Source organism: Cryptomeria japonica, chromosome 8 (genome assembly GCF_030272615.1).
Source record: "Cryptomeria japonica chromosome 8, Sugi_1.0, whole genome shotgun sequence".
Classification (NCBI taxonomy): domain Eukaryota; kingdom Viridiplantae; phylum Streptophyta; class Pinopsida; order Cupressales; family Cupressaceae; genus Cryptomeria; species Cryptomeria japonica.
The window spans coordinates 571,567,698-571,586,687 of NC_081412.1; the positions used below are offsets into that span (position 1 = coordinate 571,567,698).

At 33.9% G+C, this 18,990-nt stretch overlaps 1 protein-coding gene and 1 non-coding gene across 2 annotated transcripts in view; one reads left to right on the plus strand and one right to left on the minus strand.

Moving 5' to 3' along the window:
- Positions 1 to 12,561: 12,561 nt before the first annotated feature.
- Positions 12,562 to 18,990, minus strand: part of LOC131048152 (cucumisin-like) — a 31,429-nt gene continuing 25,000 nt past the window's right edge. Inside the window, exon 12 of the mRNA XM_057982028.2 lies at positions 12,562 to 12,813. Within this exon, the coding sequence (XP_057838011.2) occupies positions 12,562 to 12,813 (252 nt within the window). The remainder of the gene's footprint in view (positions 12,814 to 18,990) is intronic.
- Positions 14,764 to 14,835, plus strand: TRNAD-GUC (transfer RNA aspartic acid (anticodon GUC)). Its single transcript has one exon. It is a non-coding gene; the product is annotated as a tRNA-Asp (tRNA).

Here is an 18,990-nt window from a genome sequence, read left to right on the forward strand (position 1 = left end):
TTGACTTGGCAAATGACAAAGATTGCCAAGTATTTTGATAAATTTACCTACCTTACAATAGATTTACTTGAAATAAAGTGTGAGTTAGCACTTGAAGAAGACGAAATATTATCCATCTTACCATCTTTTAGGATCTTGTAGGTGTTTAGCCATCCATCATAAATTACGCTTTAGTTAGACTAGAATGGGTGTCTAAGAAAAAAATCTAAGAAATTCAAGGTTGTTATATCACATTCCAAAGTATTCTAGAAAGGAATGATATTAAAGGTAACTACACAAACCTTTTTAACTAGTTTATGGAGCCCATATTCACATACCTAGCCTAGATGATATGGTTATGGTCCTATGGATGATCATATGTGGGAAGTTGGAAAGTGGTGACCAACCTTTGAGTAATCAAATTCTTTTTGCTTCCATTACCAATGATCAAGAGAACCATTTTATTCTTGATTTGCAAATTCTAAGTAAAGATAGACTCTCTAGAATATTAGAGTAGTTCTTAGTCATGAGAGCTCTAGAAGCTTAGAGTAATTCTTAGTCAAGAGAGCTAGGACACAATCGAGCTCTGTAGGATTGTCAACTTTTACTGTGGGCAGATCTTCCACATCTTCTGCTTTATGTTGCTGCCCAGGTTCTACAATAAGAGTTTTATCTTCTTTCTTACTCTAGAGTACCCTGCACCTCTCAGTTGAATGACCGCAACACTAATGATGGATACATAATAGTTTATTTATATTAGTAGCAGGTGAGGAAAACCGGTTTAAAAATTTTGACAGGCCACTAGAGTTTATGGATGGCTTAGAGGTACCTTGTTGAATCCCCTTTTAAGACCTAACTTAATTTCGATAGCCACTACAAGCTTGAAACCTCTATCTAAAGACTTGACTTCAAACACAGCCAACTCTTTCGAAACCCAAAAGAAATTTAACAAGTACCTTTTCTACATCTGAATTATTGAGCTTGTTCCGAAGCTTGTTGAAGATATCAATGTACTACTAAACTGAATGACCTTAAGCTAGCCTAAGTTGTAGCCATCTAGCTAATTTGTTCCATAGGTCGCCAGGGAGTAAAATCTTTCCTAGAGCATTGCTTTGAATTATTTCCACCAATTGATATTCTCCTCTTGCCACAAGCATTGTCGGATTATTTTGCCACCATTTGAACGCTAATTCTGTCATACGGATCTCAGGCATTTGGATTTTCGGATGGTTGGCTAGATGAGGTTGAGTTTTAAGATATGCACTATGGTTCAGCAACCAAGAGTCCAACTTCATGCCATCACAATTTGGGATGGAAACTTTTGTTTCTATTTGGAAAACATTAGGCCGAGCAACATTCAAAGTGATTGGAGTGTTGCTACAACACCATTTGAAATGCTACAACTAGATCTTGCATGACATGATTTTGGCTCTCTACTTGACTTCACAAAATCTATTAGACAAACTCTTTAGAAGCCTCTTCTTATAGTGTACGCTACTTAGGTGCCATTTAAAAAGGATAAGTATAGGAAAATCTTCTTCACATTTGACGCAGACATGGAGCAAGACCCAAATGAACAGGGATCCCACACAGCAGCCTTGGACAAACACAATCTCACAGTATTTAACAAGCAAATAGTACAGAGGCATCACCAACTTACGATGCCAATCTTTACTGCAACACAGCCTAATACCGCCCCCCAAAGACAACAATGCCAATGAAAATACGGCATATTTAATCGAGCACAAAAGAGACTAAAATCTCACAGGAATAGAGCTACATTCATTAATCATTAAAGCTGTAGAATATCAGCTACAGGTTGTTTCACAATGATCATATACAATGCAATTGAAAGGACTACACATTCCTTACGTTATATAGCTGGTTAGGTCTTCTTTCCAGACGCATGTAGGGTGACAGTGTATCTCCCTTAAGAAGATACACCTCCCCTGTTTCCCAATGCTAGTTCTCTAGGCCTTCCTCTAATATGGGACATCTCCCGACCTATGGTTGCCACTTGACAGTGTTCAAACATATACGTCCCTGCGCCTTTTCATCAAGCTTCACTCTTCCTAAGAGCCTGCACAAAACCCGACTCATGCCCAGTGTTGAAACCCAAGCAAAAGGTTATTTTGTCTCCTCTAAGGAGCTAGTCCCTTCTGGAAGAACCCCTTAACATATCTCAACATTTTCCTTGTCTGATATCATCCATCCCTTTTTAACTATAAAAACAAAGAGGATGTTAAAAGTTTTATCTACCTATCTATGAACAAAAAGAGCTATTTCAGGGCATTGCAACTTAGGATATCTCATCCCCTTCCTTAGTCTCCTTCCAGAACATGTCCAAAAACTATTAAAAACAAAACAATTACTACCCACGAGTAACTATAATTGTTTGTGACCTAACACAAATGGTCAAAGGTCGCTTTTCTTCAGACTTTAAAATAATTCCAAGAATTAAAAAAAAAAATAGTGAGTGTGAGAGTTCCTCTTTTTGAAGTAATGTAATAATAATTGAAAGAGTTTTAAAGTTTAATAAGTGATAATTTAATAATTGAAAGAGTATTAAAATTTAATAAGTGATAATTTAATAATTGAAAGAATATTTTTTATTTTAAATTTTTAGTATAAATGTATATTAAATAATTTATAATAATTATGTTAAGTTATAGTTTATGTTTTTAAAATTTCAATTATATTAAAATTATAATTATTTATAATGAATAAGTCTATTTAGCTTTTAATTAAACTAAAATGTAATATTACAATATTCACAAAAAAGAGTGGGTAGTAAAATGGCACACTTGTTAAGTGTAAATTAGACCAAGTTCAAATGAGAGATAACAAGTAAAAGAGTCAAGTTTGAATATAAAATAAAAACACTAAGCAATTAATGTGAATCTAAACGAAGTGGGGTCATTATAATTAGGTTCCCCAAAAAATCATCGAGGGTGGGATTATTATTAACTAGCTCCCACTAAATGAGTGCACTCTCTTCCTCAAGTGTATCCTTTCAATGGTTGTTGTACAAGCATTGAAAAAATGATTAGGCCAAGGTAAAGAAACTTTCTAGAGTCTAGCCAACTAGGAGCACCACACCCATGAGAAGATGCAAAAGGTGGTCATAAGGATTGGGACCAATCATGGTAGTATTATTTCCATTTTTTAAGGGCTAAAATCCATGGGACTAGGAACCACAATCAATTATAGTAGAGTGGCTACAACCTCACTACCATCCTCAAGGAAGGAAATGGGAGGGAGGTGAAACTTTGGCAATAATGCAATGAGTGTTTCTCTAGTTGTTCAAGAGCTCCTACAACTAGGATACCTCAAATGTAACTTTTTCATATTGCAATTGAAGTTACATAAGCACATTAGAGAAAAACATATGCTTTAATGTAAAGAAAATATGAACACTAGCAAAACATCCTAAAAAATTAATTGAATTTATATCTCCAAATGTTAAAGAGAATATGCACCTTGAAAGCATGTCAAGGCTAGGTATCCTTGAAAGGGATACAATGGTAGTTCTCTCACAAAACCATTTTCCATGAAAAGAGGCAAGTTTGAAAAGGCCTAGAGAAACCATGAATCTAATTCCAAGCTTCCTAAGCTCTAGTGAAAGACAAGAAAAGATGCTTGAGAGTCTCTAATCATCCACAAAATAGACAATGAGGATTAGGAGTTCTCAAATGCATTAAGTGGGAGCTAAGTGGAAGGTCTGGATAAATATCACACCAAGAATAATAAGCCAATTTAAGCTCAAGAATATCCAACCATATGGCCTAGAATTTTGCAATGCCAAGTTCTTAGAGAAGATAAAAGTTGGCTTGGCAAGCTGGTGCAGGAGCACCTAGTTTTGAGTACAATTTCTTCATTTTGGTGTGTTTGTTTATTGTTTGGTTTTGGATGATTAATAAGATTCTTCTCATAGGTACTCATATTTTTATGATATGCTTTGATAGGTTGGATGTCCATAGGACCATGCATTTGCTCAATTTTGGCTTGTAAGCCCTTATAAGCCTAAAATGACATAATCATTCATTTTGATGTAAAATGTCTTGCATAGCCTTGTTTGGCATTGGGACATGTTAAAGTAGTGGTTTTTAGTCGTCCTAGATGGTTTGGAGAAGGAACCAAAGCATGTAATGCAAAAATGCACTTTTTGGCAAAAGTTGACAATGTTGCTTGACAACTTTTTGCAACGTTGAGCAACTTTTTACAACTTCGAGCAAAGGGTTAGTTAGGAAACCAATGGAGAGTTAGTTATGACACAAATGGCATATAAATGCCCTGAGCATGAATTTAATGAGGTTGGTGAATACTTGAAGGAGAACTTAATACAATTTGAAGATCATTTTTCAAGTTTTTACCTTTGTGTTTTCCAAGAATTAGAGCAGAAGTCCGTACTTTATGGATTGATTGCATTGTTGTTATTTGATCATTGTTTTATACATGTTGTTGTATTTCTCACGAAGCATTTTGGTTATTTTTGTTGCAGGTTTGAATTGAGTTCTTAATTTTGTAAGCTCTCGGCCCGAGTAAGGGTTTGAGAGGCTCAAACATGGTTCCATCTTGAAGTCCTTTGAGTTCTTCTCAATAACCCTTGGGACTCAATCCATGGAACCTTTGTATAGTTTAAAAAGTATTTATTTTGATTTGGAGGTCATTGAAAGGCCAATGAGCATCATTTCCTAGGCGAGCTCAGTCATAGCCCGATTAGGAAGTGAGTGAAATTATGCAAATGCTTGCAGGGATGAGCAAGGTTGGAGTTGCAGAGTGTTTGGCATGAGCAAGTGGGGTGTGGAAGAGCATATGTGAGAGTTTGGAGGTGTGGAAGATCAAGGAAGACACCAAACCCTTGAAAGAAGATCAAAAAGAACCTAAAACCCCTTAAAACAAGTTATTCTCGGGTTTCGTACCTGTACGGTCAAACAGAGATTTCTCATTTCATAAATTGTAAAGTACTTCCAAAAGGGTATTCAGATCACCAAAGATTTTGTGTGGGTCTTTGGGAAAATTGTGAACAAATCCACAAAAACCGATTAGGTAGGGCTAATTGGGGCTCTAGGGCTACTAGGCCTAGAAAATAGGGAAAGGAAGGAGCGATGGGGAAATGGATCAAACCCAAACTCAAAACCAGTTGATTGGCCTTGGAAAACCTCATGAACACCTACTACAACCTCTGAAAGAATTTGTTAGGAGTTTGATAGTGTAAGGTTGGATTTACCCTTGTGAATCTCAACCATGTTTGAGCAACCAATGAGGACATCTTGATTGGGAGCACTCCTAGAGATTTTGGGTGCCTAATTTGATTGATAGACCAGAGAAAAATGAAGGGAGCCCACTAAGACAACACTTGAATTCCCTTTGATAAAGGATTGACTCTCTTTGAGTATACCTTCCCATCACAAGCCAAAAATAGGAAGGTGAGGAGAAAGCCACAAACATCCTTTGTATAGCTTATATTATTGTGAAATTATATATAAAGATACCATTTCCAATCCTTCTTCCAAGGCTTAAATAACCTAATCCTTATTTTCTGGATCATCTATTGATATATGACATTGATAGCAACTTGAAAGATCTCTTGATCTTGGTTAGACAACCTAATTTTTCTTTTAATATCTAGCCAAGAAAGGAATTCTTAATGGCTTGGTGGCTACTAGTTATGAGTGACACAAAAAATCCATAAAAAAAATGTTTGTCTTCTCCCATTGAGGAGCACTATAACTTCAATGATGTGGTTCCTATAGAAAGTTGAGCAACTTAATCTCGACCAACTTACTTAGGGGGATAACTTCTTGGAGAAAAGTATAGAAGATGATATCAAGATTTATCCATCCTACATAAGGACATCATATCTCTACTATTCATTAAATCATATCACTTCCAATCATGACTAATACAAGATAAAATTAATAGATTTATCTCCTTGCAGAGTTAATACAACACCAACCCATGTTATATTTGTGTAAACATTAGAATAACCACCATAATCACTCAATCTTATTAAAGAGATTAATCAAATAAAGTAACGAAAAAGTCAAACATTCCAACCATGATATCAACACTATCACAAACAAATCCAATTAAGGTCTTAGTCAAGGGTGTGGTTAATATAGAGAACAAGGTTTAGATCATTTTGACACCCCTACAACTACTACTCACAAAATAATTTAACATAATTACTAAGAAGTATAAAATCATCAAACCATGTTGAGAGATCATATCAACCAATCATGACCTTCATCGTAGCAATTCTATCTAAATGCATGAAAATAAGTTTTTAGTAAAATAAACACAAATATTGTTCAAAACATAAGGCTTGTGTTCATTCAAGAGTTGGCCAAACACAATAATGTAAATTTCAAGAGCTCACCTAAGATCTATCACTTCATCAAGAATAACATTTCTCATTAGAAAAAGTATTATCTACAAATTGAAGATGGGCAATAAGATCTATATATTTCATTTAATACATACATACATGCATACATACATAGATATACATACATAGATATACATACATACATACATAGAAATAGTAGGAGAATGGTCTATAAGCATAGAAAAGGAAGGGAAGGTGTAGCAAGACATGACCCATTGAATCTAGTTATAATAAAAAAAACAAATGCACATAGATATCTCTTATAAATCTGTAGAAAACCCTATCATAAGCCTTTGAAAGATCAAGTTTCAAGAAAAATAATTTTTTTATTGTTGACATACATATAGTGAATAGCTTCCTAGACAATAACAATAATAGTACCATCAAAGATTTGGCATCCATGTACAAAACCCTCCCTTGTTCTAGGAAAATGATAGAAGGTAGGAGCCTTTATAGCCCCTCATCAATAGTTTTAGTAAAAAATTGATGGATAGTATTGCATAGAGCTATTTGCTAGACATAAAATAAATTAAAATGTAATCATTCATGGGAATTAAGGCTAGAAAAGAATTGTTAAGAGATTTTAACACTTATTTAAAAAGTGCATAATTCCTTAGAAGCCTCCAAAATCTCACCTTTGACAATAGCAAAGAAATATTGAAAGAACTCAATAGAAAATCCATTTGGGCCTGGGGTTTTATCTTTTTTTTCATCAATAAAACTACCTGCTCTAGCTCTTCTATGAAAATAGGACCATTAAGAAAGGAATTTCTTGAAGGGACACATGACTCAAAGAGTATAATACAAAATGATATGCTTTTTATCAACTAATAAATTAGTGGGAGCTTTGAAGAACTCACAAAAATAAGAAATGACTTCTAACTAAAGATCTTGAATGGATTCAATCTTAGAACTCATCCTTTCCTTAGATCTCCTTGAAAGCACAATATGATTCTATGCCACAATATTGTGGTTAAAAATAAAAATAAAAATTTCCATTCCCTTGCCTATAACTATTTAGCACAAAATATCTTGTGCCACACGATTTCCTCTTGAAGCTCATGTTTTTCTACTGCATTCTACAATCTATAATATTGATTTAGAGAAATGTATATTAGCCTGGTCTTTGAATAAAAGATTGTATCCTCACTACCTTAGACAAAAAAAATTCCTTTTTCTTTGCATAGGGTTATCATATAATGAATTTTTTTATTCTTTTAGTTTTTTTTGACAAAACATAATTTGTGAAACAAAACATATAAAGTTGTTTCATGATGAGATTCACCTTCCTACCACTAAAATCTAATAGCTTCTCTTAATCACATAAACTAAAAGCCTAAAATCTAAACTTGGTGATTTTTACGCTTAAAGACCCCATCCATTGTAGAGCTATATGTCATTGATATGAATACACATTCTCTAAAATGGAAGACACGAGTTGTTGAAGGTGCTAAGAAAGTCAAGAATCATTGACCAAAAATCTATTTAAACATTCCACAATGAAGGCATCCTTATTTCTTTGATTGTTCAAAATATAAGAACCATCGCTAAGAAAGTTACCCATTAACTAAATCTTCAACATGTTTTATAGAAGAAGATTGGCTAGAGGGAGGGACCTTTTTTGTCAAGCAATAACATAGTTCATTGAAGTGACTTCTAATAACCAAGGATAATCCCAAGGATAAGCTCCTACGTGAGCTTGCAAATTTTCCTAAATTTTTACCTTACCTTGGAGAATTTTAGGGATAATGACAATTATTGATCATAACACTAGGATTATTGGTTGTTAGTACCCCTTCTAAAGATAAACCTCTATTGCAACTCAAAACTAAATCAAAGAAACATATTTAGAATCTCTAGCACACATAAGACCACCAAAAATTCCATAGATAAAAATAGTAATACATTTCTAAAATCTATCAATACTACAACCAAAAGTTCAAGTAGATTCTTCAAAAAATTTAGTTTAGTTTTCGTAATTAAAACATTAAATGATCACCCTTTGACCAATCTTCTAAAATATTTTATCTAGCTAATCTCTCTCACATTCTAGAATATCATCATCAAAATGGATGAAATAATGAAGAAACCAATTAATTGAGAACCCTTAAGGCTAACAAATGTTCTCATAAATGTTTAGTCTCATTATGATCAATTTGAGTACCTCTTACCTAACCTGGTTTTTTAGTTGTTACTTATATTTCATTGTATAGCATACAAATAGATGATTAGCTAGCGGCTGGACGTATACCATAGCTTCTATGTTTAAAACTTTTACATGCCCTGAGCTTATCTTGAGCTAAAAAAAGCTGGTTTTATTACAGGGAATAGCTATAAACACATTTTCCATGGAAGAGCAATGGTATCCTTTAATATACTTTGGGAATGCCCCCAATATTTCTGGGAGCCACTCTTCAGAGGATGCAAGGTGACATACAAATTTATTTCAGATATCCATAACTAGAGGTTTTAGTTTCTTCCAGAGTTCCCAAACTCGCCGCGAGTCAGGCGAGTTCGCCGAGTTGGCGAGTCGAGCCAAGCTCGGTGAGTTTTGCTGACTCGGGACTCAGAGTCGGCGAGTTTTGGCAAAACTTGTCGAGTCCAAGCTCCAAAACTTGGCCACCACAAGTCAATGTTTTGACTTGTTTGACAAGTTAGTATCTTCGTCAGGATTCATATATGGAATATAACATTTAAGTATAAGAAAGAGAAAAGACACTTTCTTATACTTTAAGTTATATTCCATATATATTGTCAGGATGTTTGAGAGTGGTTTCGGACCTCCATGAGTTATAATGCAAAATCTAGTTTTTGGAGGATCCTTCAAATTTCCAAACTTAGTCAAATTTCAGGCCATTTCAGGATCAGGATGACATTCCAGACTTTTAAGGCGAGTTCACTCTGACTTTGATGTAAGGGATGGGACCTAGGAGGACACTATGCATTCAACCAAGGTTTGATTTAGCAACTTGAAGTGTGACCAGATACTACACAAAAACCCTAGGAATGATCTAAATAACCCCTAATCACTCAACTGACCTAACCTCCTTCACTCCACCTTGAGGAGATCCACCTGATTTGATGACCTTTGAGAAACTCAATCCCTTCAATGCAAAGGCTAAGACACTAAAACGACCAACAACAAAACTAAAAGAGCTAACCCTAAAAAGCAAAAAGTGGGGGTCTTCATTTGCAATGGGGTGATGTGTGAGTACCTCACAACAGGGATGTTTCTTAAAATTTTGAAAAAAGGGGGTGAGTTGGGGATATTTCCTACCTATCCCCACATCCCAAAAAATCCCCCCATGGGGCACAAGGTTATTTTTGGCAAGGGACATGTCTCTGAGGAGCATATTTCAAACCCTTCTGGCCTCACAATTCCCCCTTCCATCCAACATATATATAGCCTAAAAACTAAGAGGTCCAAGAAAGACTAAGGTCAACTATAGTCCCAAGGTAAAACCTAAGTTCAAAAAGCACACTATTTAATGCTACCATACACAAGCATTCCTTACAGTTTCCAAGTGAAGATGTTCATGATGTCTCATGTTGGTGCTCCCAAAATTTCAATTTGGCCAAAGAAAATACTAAACAGAAGCCCCAAACAAGTAGATACTCTACCAGCATGCCTTTCATGGCATAACAAGCTAGCACACATTATAATTGGGCTTTATTCAATAATGGGTGCATGAAACGAGTTTTAAATTGTTAAAAATCTCTTAATTTCAAGGTTTTTTTAATTTTGCCGAGTCATTGCCGAGTCGTTGCCGAGTCATAGCTGAGTCACGAGTCGAGTCGGCCTTGCCGAGTCCGAGCCGAGTCTAAGTCTGGGAACTTTGGACTTTCTTCAATGCTTGTGTTATTTCTGGAATCAATGGGATAGAAAGAAATGACAAATTGATTTTTCAAAAAAATGGAAAGATATAGAAAAACAATTAACATATTGCTTGCCCTTTATAAACTTCTAAAAACTTTTTGAACCCACTGGTGTACATTATTTGTGAAAAGAAAATTCTGGATTTTGTTCTATGTATTCCGCAGTCAATGTTATGATGATTCTTTGGATCCCGAAAAAGTTAAAGGAAAGATAGTGCTTTGTGACGCATACGATGTTGATTCAGTAGTGCTCTTAGCTGGAGGTGCTGGTGTCATACTTAGTTGGGATTACCTTGACGAAAACACTGAGGTAGCAAAAAGTATCTTCTTCCTGCAACACTGTTATCAACTGCAGATGCAAACAAGATAAAGTCCTACATCAACTCCATAAGGTAATTGGATTACTTAATCACCTTAAACAATTTGAACAAGGATAAGTCTTTAATGCAACCAAAGAACCTAACACATCCCTGAAAACTACCAAGAAAACCTATGAATTTAAATGTGATACTCTGAAATAACCTCATTTCTTCATCTGAATTTTGAATCGCTTGTGTTTTCTGTTGCAGCTCACCTCTTGCAAAAATATTGAGAACTGTTACTCCCAATGGCGCAGATGCGCCTATAGTGGCTCCTTTCTCATCCAGAGGTCCAAGTCCAGTTATAAAAAGTTTACTCAAGGTGACTTTCTTGAAGGTAGACTAAAATTTGAATGCTCTGTTTTATGTACTGTGTGATCACATTAACTAATTGAACTTATTTTACTATTACAAGCCTGACATTACTGCCCCTGGAGTGAATATCTTGGCTGCTTGGTAAAAGGTTGTACCACTCATAAGTGAATCAGGGGATACTAGGTTTGTAGATTTTAACATGATTTTTGGAACATCCATGGCCTGTCCTCATGCCACAGCAGCTAAGCCTATGTCAAGTCTTTTCATCCTGATTGGTCTCCTGCTACTATTAAGTCTGCTCTCATGACTACAGGTATCATATGACTTTTCGATATAAAATATTTTATAGTAAGAATCAAAGAACTATTTAGTCCACCTAGATGATTTTATAAATAAGGTATTATAGAGTTATCTCATCTCTAGAGAGATTCAGTTACAATTTTCCTAATTAGAGCATTTAGTAGTCTAAGCGATAGATATCTATAATCCAAAGGATTCGAAGCAAAGCTATGGGGAATGAGGAGTTTCATACTGTAAGCCAAGTTTCCATTCTAAAATTTTCTTGGATTTCATTCTCTAGCCATGAGGACAGATGGATATAGGATCTCCAAGAGTTGCACAAATAGAATTCATAGCTCCCTTGGAAAGCATTGTAACAATTCAATAAACAAAATTTTCTAGTTAGAATAAAAAACAAATATACTGCACTAGCTGATTTGATGAATTAGGTATTATAGAGAAATCTCATCCCTAGAGAGATCTAGTTACGATTTTCCTTGTTAGGGTTATCAGTAGTCTAAATGTTAGAGATCTATAGTCCAAAGGATTTGTAGAAAAGCTTTGAGGAATGAAGAATTTCATACTGTAAGCCAAGCTTCCATTCTAAAATTTTCTTGGATTTTATTTACTAGCCATCAGGACAGATGAATATGGGATCTCCAAGAGTTACACATATAGATTCATAGCTACCTTAGCTCGTCAAGGTTTTGCAATTAGGATAGCAAATAAAGGAAATATGATTTTTAGGAAAATTGGGAGTTAGATGTGCTTGAGCTTGAACCAAGATAATATGTAAGAATCAAGCAAATTATTTTTATGGTCATATTACAGATTTTTGCCATAGACTACTGCAATGTGGATTCTACAATCATCAATTTTTAATTTATTTCTTTTCTTCTTCCAAATGTTGATGAAAATCAGATAGTTTGTATCTTTTCTCCATGCTATAATTTGGGTTATCTATATAACGAACTCTTGGATTTTAATCTTATCATGCATTGTACTATGGACCTCAAAATGTGATTTTTAATGTTAATTATTCAATCATATGTATGAAAACTTATCCAATCTATCTGTGTAGCCTTTTTATTTATTATCTTCAATATGTTTTGCAGCTCATCCTTTGAATGATAAGCTCGATGGCAATGAAGATGCAGAATTTGGATATGGCTCTGGCCTAATTGATCCAGTGAAGGCCATGGACCCATGACTTGTGTACGATGCAGATGTAAATGATTATATCAACATGATGTGCAACCAAGGTTACAACACTATAGCATTGCATAATTTAGTGACAGGAGACAATAGTGTGTGCTCCTCCAATGTAACTAATGATAAACTTAGAGGAGTGAGGCAGCTAAACTATCCTTCCATGATTGTTCTTCCTAAAGCAAACACATCATATTCTGTTAAATTTCCCATAACAGTGACTAATGTAGGAGCTGCAGATTGTACATACCAGTATGTGGTAATTGAACCCTCTGGAGTTGATGTGGAGGTAACACCAGATACCCTGTCTTTCACATCCCTCAACCAAAAGTTGTCTTTTACTGTGGAAGTTAGCGGTGAAGGTCTACCCGTGGAAACCATGCTAGCAGGTGCATTAACTTGGAACTGTGGCAAATACAGTGTAAGAAGCCCAATTGTTGTATATTCCCCTTTTGTTAGGAGCAGGGAATCTTAGTTTGGTTATTATTAGTTCTTCTAATGGTTTATCATCATTCAGCTTGATGATGTGTCAATTTTTTTTATGGACAATGATATCTCCATGTTGGAGTGAGTCCAAATTTACATTCAATTTTTGTTCAGTTTATTTTGTACAAAAATATCCTCTTACAACAATTTATGATTTATGATTGCATGAAAACAAAAATTTTAACTTCATCTAACTCTTGGGTAGCAATAATGTCTTCAAATACTTAAAGCTTATCTTGTCATTTTCTAATTTGTAATGTTTTTAATTAGAAATACTTCATCATCTCCACACACACATATATGTATATATATAATCTCCATATATATATATATATATATATATATATATATATATATATATATATATATATATATATATATATATATATATATATATATATATATATTTACAATAAAATGTGGTTGGTTATGTATTACTTGTCAAAACTCAAGTAAGCATAATAGAAAACCAAAAATTAAAATTTAAGAAAGACGACATAACTATGCCTATGAGAGGAGGTGGAAGATCATTATTAGAATGGAGATTAACCCACTAAAGGGGTTGTTGCATATCCACCAAAATTTCAAATATTATAAAAAGATTAGAAACCAAAAATTATCATCCAACTAAGCACATGCGATTGCATCAATTTAAAGAGGTTGTTCATATGAAGGAGGAATTGGAGTCACCCACCTATCATGAGGGTCGTGGAGAACAATTGGCACAAGCATCCCCCAATTATGTAGTGGAGGAACATTGGTGCTAGTGTACATGCTACCCTAGACAAGAGAGGGCCAAGTAGATGTCCTAGCATTCTTGTCATGTGATGGAGAAGACCAACTCTTTCATTGGGGTGGATGCAAGAAATGGCTTTGATTGTGAGATCAAATCCCGTTTCTACAAGAATACAACTCATAGTGCAAGGCACACTTACCTAATGATTGAGAAGGCCCTAGATCTACTGATCGGAGCCTTAAAAGGTCCAAAATTGTAAAATTTATAGATTATTCCTTATTTCCAAAAAACAAAGAGTGGTTTTTTAGATGGAATATTCTCAAAAGATTCTTCTACCACCAAATTTAGAACCACCATCAAAGATAGAGGTTGCACCAAATTTAGAGACCTCTACTAAAAATAGGACGATGTTAGCGCTATGTAGGCAAGCCTTTGAAAACAATCAAATCACATGTAGAAAAAATGCACCCCCTTTTGCAAAATAAAAAATTTAAATTTCGATGAATTTTTTTTTTTCTTACAAGATTTTTTCACCTATGCTAGTGATGGTATGACAATTTCTTATAGACATTCTAAACATTGAGCTAAACAAATTAAGATAGCAAATGCATACATATTTTAAGGTACATATTTAGATAGATAGATCCCAACCATAACACAATTCGAAACAATATGAAAAATCATTTGTAGCATGTAGGAATGAACCATATGAGATTATAAGATTTAATAGACTCTTAGCACATTATCAAATCAAAAGTATTAATTTATAGCTAATAGTGAACATATTCAACTAGATGTAAGAAATTTTTTCTTAAATCTATATTTCATTTTTGCAATCTGAAATAAAAATAAAAATAAAAATAATTCTTAATTTAAGAAAGAAAAATCTTGGATCATCATATAATTTCTTATATAAACATTTCATTGAAAGTCATATATTAAAACAAATAAATATTTAGCAAAATCTACCAAAATTGAGCAACATAAAATATATTCTATATCATTTGGGAATGATAACCAATTCAGTTGCTATTTCATGTGCTGGGGGACCAACGTTGATAAAAACAATTCAATTGCTATTCATTTGAGAAATATGAATAATTAAATGTATCGTGATCGCAATTTCAACTGTTGTCGTTGTAGTATAGTGGTGAGTATTCCCGCCTGTCACGCGGGTGACCCGGGTTCGATCCCCGGCAACGGCGTAAAATTTATTTTCAGTTTTATTAGTGAGCCCGCGGCGAACGTACTCTGTATTTACAAGCAGCGCATAATAAAATTTCAAATGGCCGTCTTAAGGATTTTAGTAAATATAAGTTGGGAGGTGGAAAAAACATTTAACAAAAATGTTTGAGGTATATCTTTCATTAGGAATACTAAAATATGGATATTATATATATATATTTAAAAGTAGAGTCAAAATTTAACCAAATTCTACCATCAACAAGAGATAGTTTAAGGTCTAGTTTATAAAGCATTATATTCAACATAAACATTTCAATATGAAGACAAGGTGATACTAGATACCATAATTTTTGTAATAGCACTAGTTAGAAGGTCCAAACTTTATATATGAGTGTCCTTGTGAAAGTGCTTAGGAGATAATGTGAGGGGTTTCATTTTAAATATAGAAGACAAGCCAACACTAGAATGCTAAAATATTGTTATAATACTAGTTATAAGGTCCAATCTTGATAGTACGAATGCCCTTGCGAAAGTGCCAAAGAAATCCAATGCTAGGCATTTCTATCAAAGATAAACTAGAAGCATGACTAATATGAGACCACCAGATAGTGTGTGGTCGTTGAAAAAATAATCTAAAACTATCTCCATCACCCTTGAGCGCCTCAAAGGTATTTCGAATACTCTGCAATAAAAAATAGCAAGCTTCTTTGTGTTTCCAACTCAAGACGGATGCCACTTACAACAAGATTTTGGAAGAATTAAGTACCAGTTTCTACATTTACATCAGAAGGATGTTTGTTGTTCCAGGCAACTTGAAAAATGCTTTAGCTTCAAATATGACTAGGAACTAGAAATATGACAATAACTAAAAATAATTGGCTCTTGATCTATATTAATATTATTCAAATAATTTGTCATTGTATTCAAATTTTGTTTGTAATGTAAAAAATTAAGATTTTTCAAATCTTTATTCATATATATAAAATCTTCTTTATTAGTTTTAACTCTTTTTTATAAGGACATTTAGAACTACCATAGACTATCTTATTGCAATTAGATTTTTCAAAATTTAAGAAGTTGTCGCTCCAAAATCAATTGATAGTACTTCTCATATTATTTCATTATCTGTCGTAATATCAAAGAGAGAAAATTCAACATGTATCACCATAACATAGAACATTGCATACTCATATTATTTCATGTTATGTTTTGGACTTGCTTTAGTGACCATTCCCTAACATGTTTTAGGGGTCATTTTAGCCTTAGCCTTAGTGTTTTTGTTTTCCAAAATATATCAAATTTCTTTATTAGACTCTAGCTACTCTCACAAACTTGAGAATGTGTGTTATATTTTGAGTAATTTCTCTAAGACACGAGCATGACACATATATGTCCATGTGATATGCTAGCATCCCACTTTTAAAAAGAAAATTGAAATATTGGTTTCCCACTCAGCTACCTCCTACCACTTATTATAACTCTCACCTATCAAAAAAACACCTTTAACATCCAAATCGGACCCTTCAACTTCTGAGGAATCCATTTGAAAACCAAACTTTTGATTGGGTTGTCCATTCTTCATTAACAACAACAAGAATTATTTTGCTATCTTTTCTCTTGGTTGCACACTCCATTATTGGGGTTTTCTCAAGTAAAAGTATTGATACATCACATTGACATCTCTATGCTCTCACTCTTTTCTTTATCACTTGCTTGGTAAAGTTGTTAAGCAATTTTATTTTCTTCTTTTGATAATGGTACAAGCTTTTTTTTATATTGTTTCTCTAAATCCTCTTTGGCAAATATTTTCGTTCATATTACTATCTTTTATCCAGTATCATACACACGCTAGTTTATCAATCCTTCAATTGGTATTCGTTTGGGAAATGTGAATAATAAAATGTATGGTGAAAGCAATTTCAACAGTTGTTGTTGTAGTATAGTGGTGAGTATTCCCGCCTGTCACACAGGTGACCCGGGTTCGATCCAAAATATACCGAATTTCTTTTTTAGACTCTAGCTAGTCTCACAAACTTGAGAATGTGTGTTATATTTTGAGTAATTTCTCTAAGACAAGAGCATGACACATATATGTCCATGTGATGTGCTAGCATCCCACTTTAAAAAAAAAATTAAACTATTGGTTTCCCACTTAGCTACCTCCCACCACTTATTATAACTCTCACCTATAAAAAAAACACCTTTAACAACCAAATATGACCCTTCAACTTCTGAGGAATCCATTTGAAAACCAAAATTTTGATTTGGTTGTCCATTCTTCATTAACAACAACAAGAATTATTTTGTTATCTTCTCTCTTGGTTGCACACTCCATTGTTGGGGTTTTCTCAAGTAAAAGTATTGATACATCACATTGACATCTCTATGCTCTCACTCTTTTCTTTATCACTTGCTTGGTAAAGTTGTTAAGCAATTTTTATTTTTATTTTTGTTGATAATGGTACAAACTTTTTTTTATATCGTTTCTCTAAATCCTCTTTGGCAAATATTTTGGTTCGTATTACTATCTTTTATCCAATATCATACACACACTAGTTTATCAATCCTTATACATCTAGGATTTAATAATCTTATATAGTTTGATTCTAATTTGTTCTTATTATTAGATGCATTATGGCCAAGGGCACAACTTATTTCACTCTCTATTTTCTATATGACTACTCGTGGAGGTTGAAGGACTAAACTAGGGCCTTGAACATTCTTGCTAAGCTCCCAAGAAATCCCAACCATATTTTTATTTTGTGTTCTAGATACAAGTGTTTGGAAGCCTACAACAACATGGACATTTCATTTTTCCTCTTCTTTTCTTTTGTCATTTTATTCAAAATTTAAAACTAATATAGATTTGATAGCAATGTACTAGACTAGCATGTAAGGACTATTTCCATTTTTATGTCTAGTTTGTCATTTAAATACTTAGAACTTTTTTTTGGTGTTAAATTCCATTCTTCCTACTATTTCCATTTTTGTGTCTATTTTGTCATTTAAATACTTTTATTTTTTGATATTTACAAACTTTTGTTATGATTCTTTCTAATTCTCTCATCATTTCATCTAATGTAATCTAGAAGTTAATTGCAGTCTACTTTCTTAGTTACAAAATGGTGAAAAATTAGGGTTTCCGCCATAGAAAGATGAAAAACCAGTACCACTAATTTTTACTTGGGAACCATCACATTAAAAAGGGGTAAATCCAATGGATCTAGCCACAAATCAGAAAGGATAAGGGCTGAGAATTCTATTGGATTTAGTAGATTTGATTGGATTGCCCTCTTTTAAGTTGAAATGTAAAAATGTTGAAATTAGGGTAAATATGTTGGAATTGATGTAAAAACAGTGAGATATAGTCATTGGATTGAGCCACGAATCTGGATCTGAAAAATTTAAATGTATTCCGATTTGTTCCTAGAAGGAGCTCTTGATTTATTGGGACTGTGGAGATGATCGCCTTGGTCCTCCGCACTTTTCACACTCCAATGGGGGATTTGTTCGTCACTGTAAATAAAGCCAATGTTGGAGATCGCAACTTCATACCTATTCCTATGCACAGTAAAGAAGTGAAATAGGTTTTGGAAGTAACCATGAAATAGAAATGAAATAATTGTAGTATTGGAAATATTCTCCTTTTGAGGGAGATGTTGAATAATGACTGAAACACAAATGTTATACCTCCTTGTGAAGTTTTGTGTTTTTCCACACAAAACTTAATGCTAACTCCAATGCTTGAAATTTGACTCTACCTCTGCTTCAATGCTTGAAAGAAGACTAATTGCTTTCTCACTTGAACTTGAATTCTTGATTCCAAATTGAATTGATGTATGTGTATTCAAATTTCTATCATATATATCAAAATGAGGGGTAGACCTCCTTTAATACTTTCTCGTCAAAAAACAACTTAATTTTCTGACATGAGACGACAAGGGGTCAAGATTCCCATTCAAATGTTGTGACCATTAAGGGGCCCAAAAATGGGTCCTAATTGGGAGGACCTAGGCACCACATCCCAGTCCTGATCAATAAGGCACCAAAAATTAAAGGGAAAATGAACTGCAAGGTCGAAAACATGACAAATATGAATGGTATAAGCAAAATCAACTGTTCGATAAGGCCTCGGGACACGAACGCCAAGGTGAGGGCCCAAATAAGGACAAAAT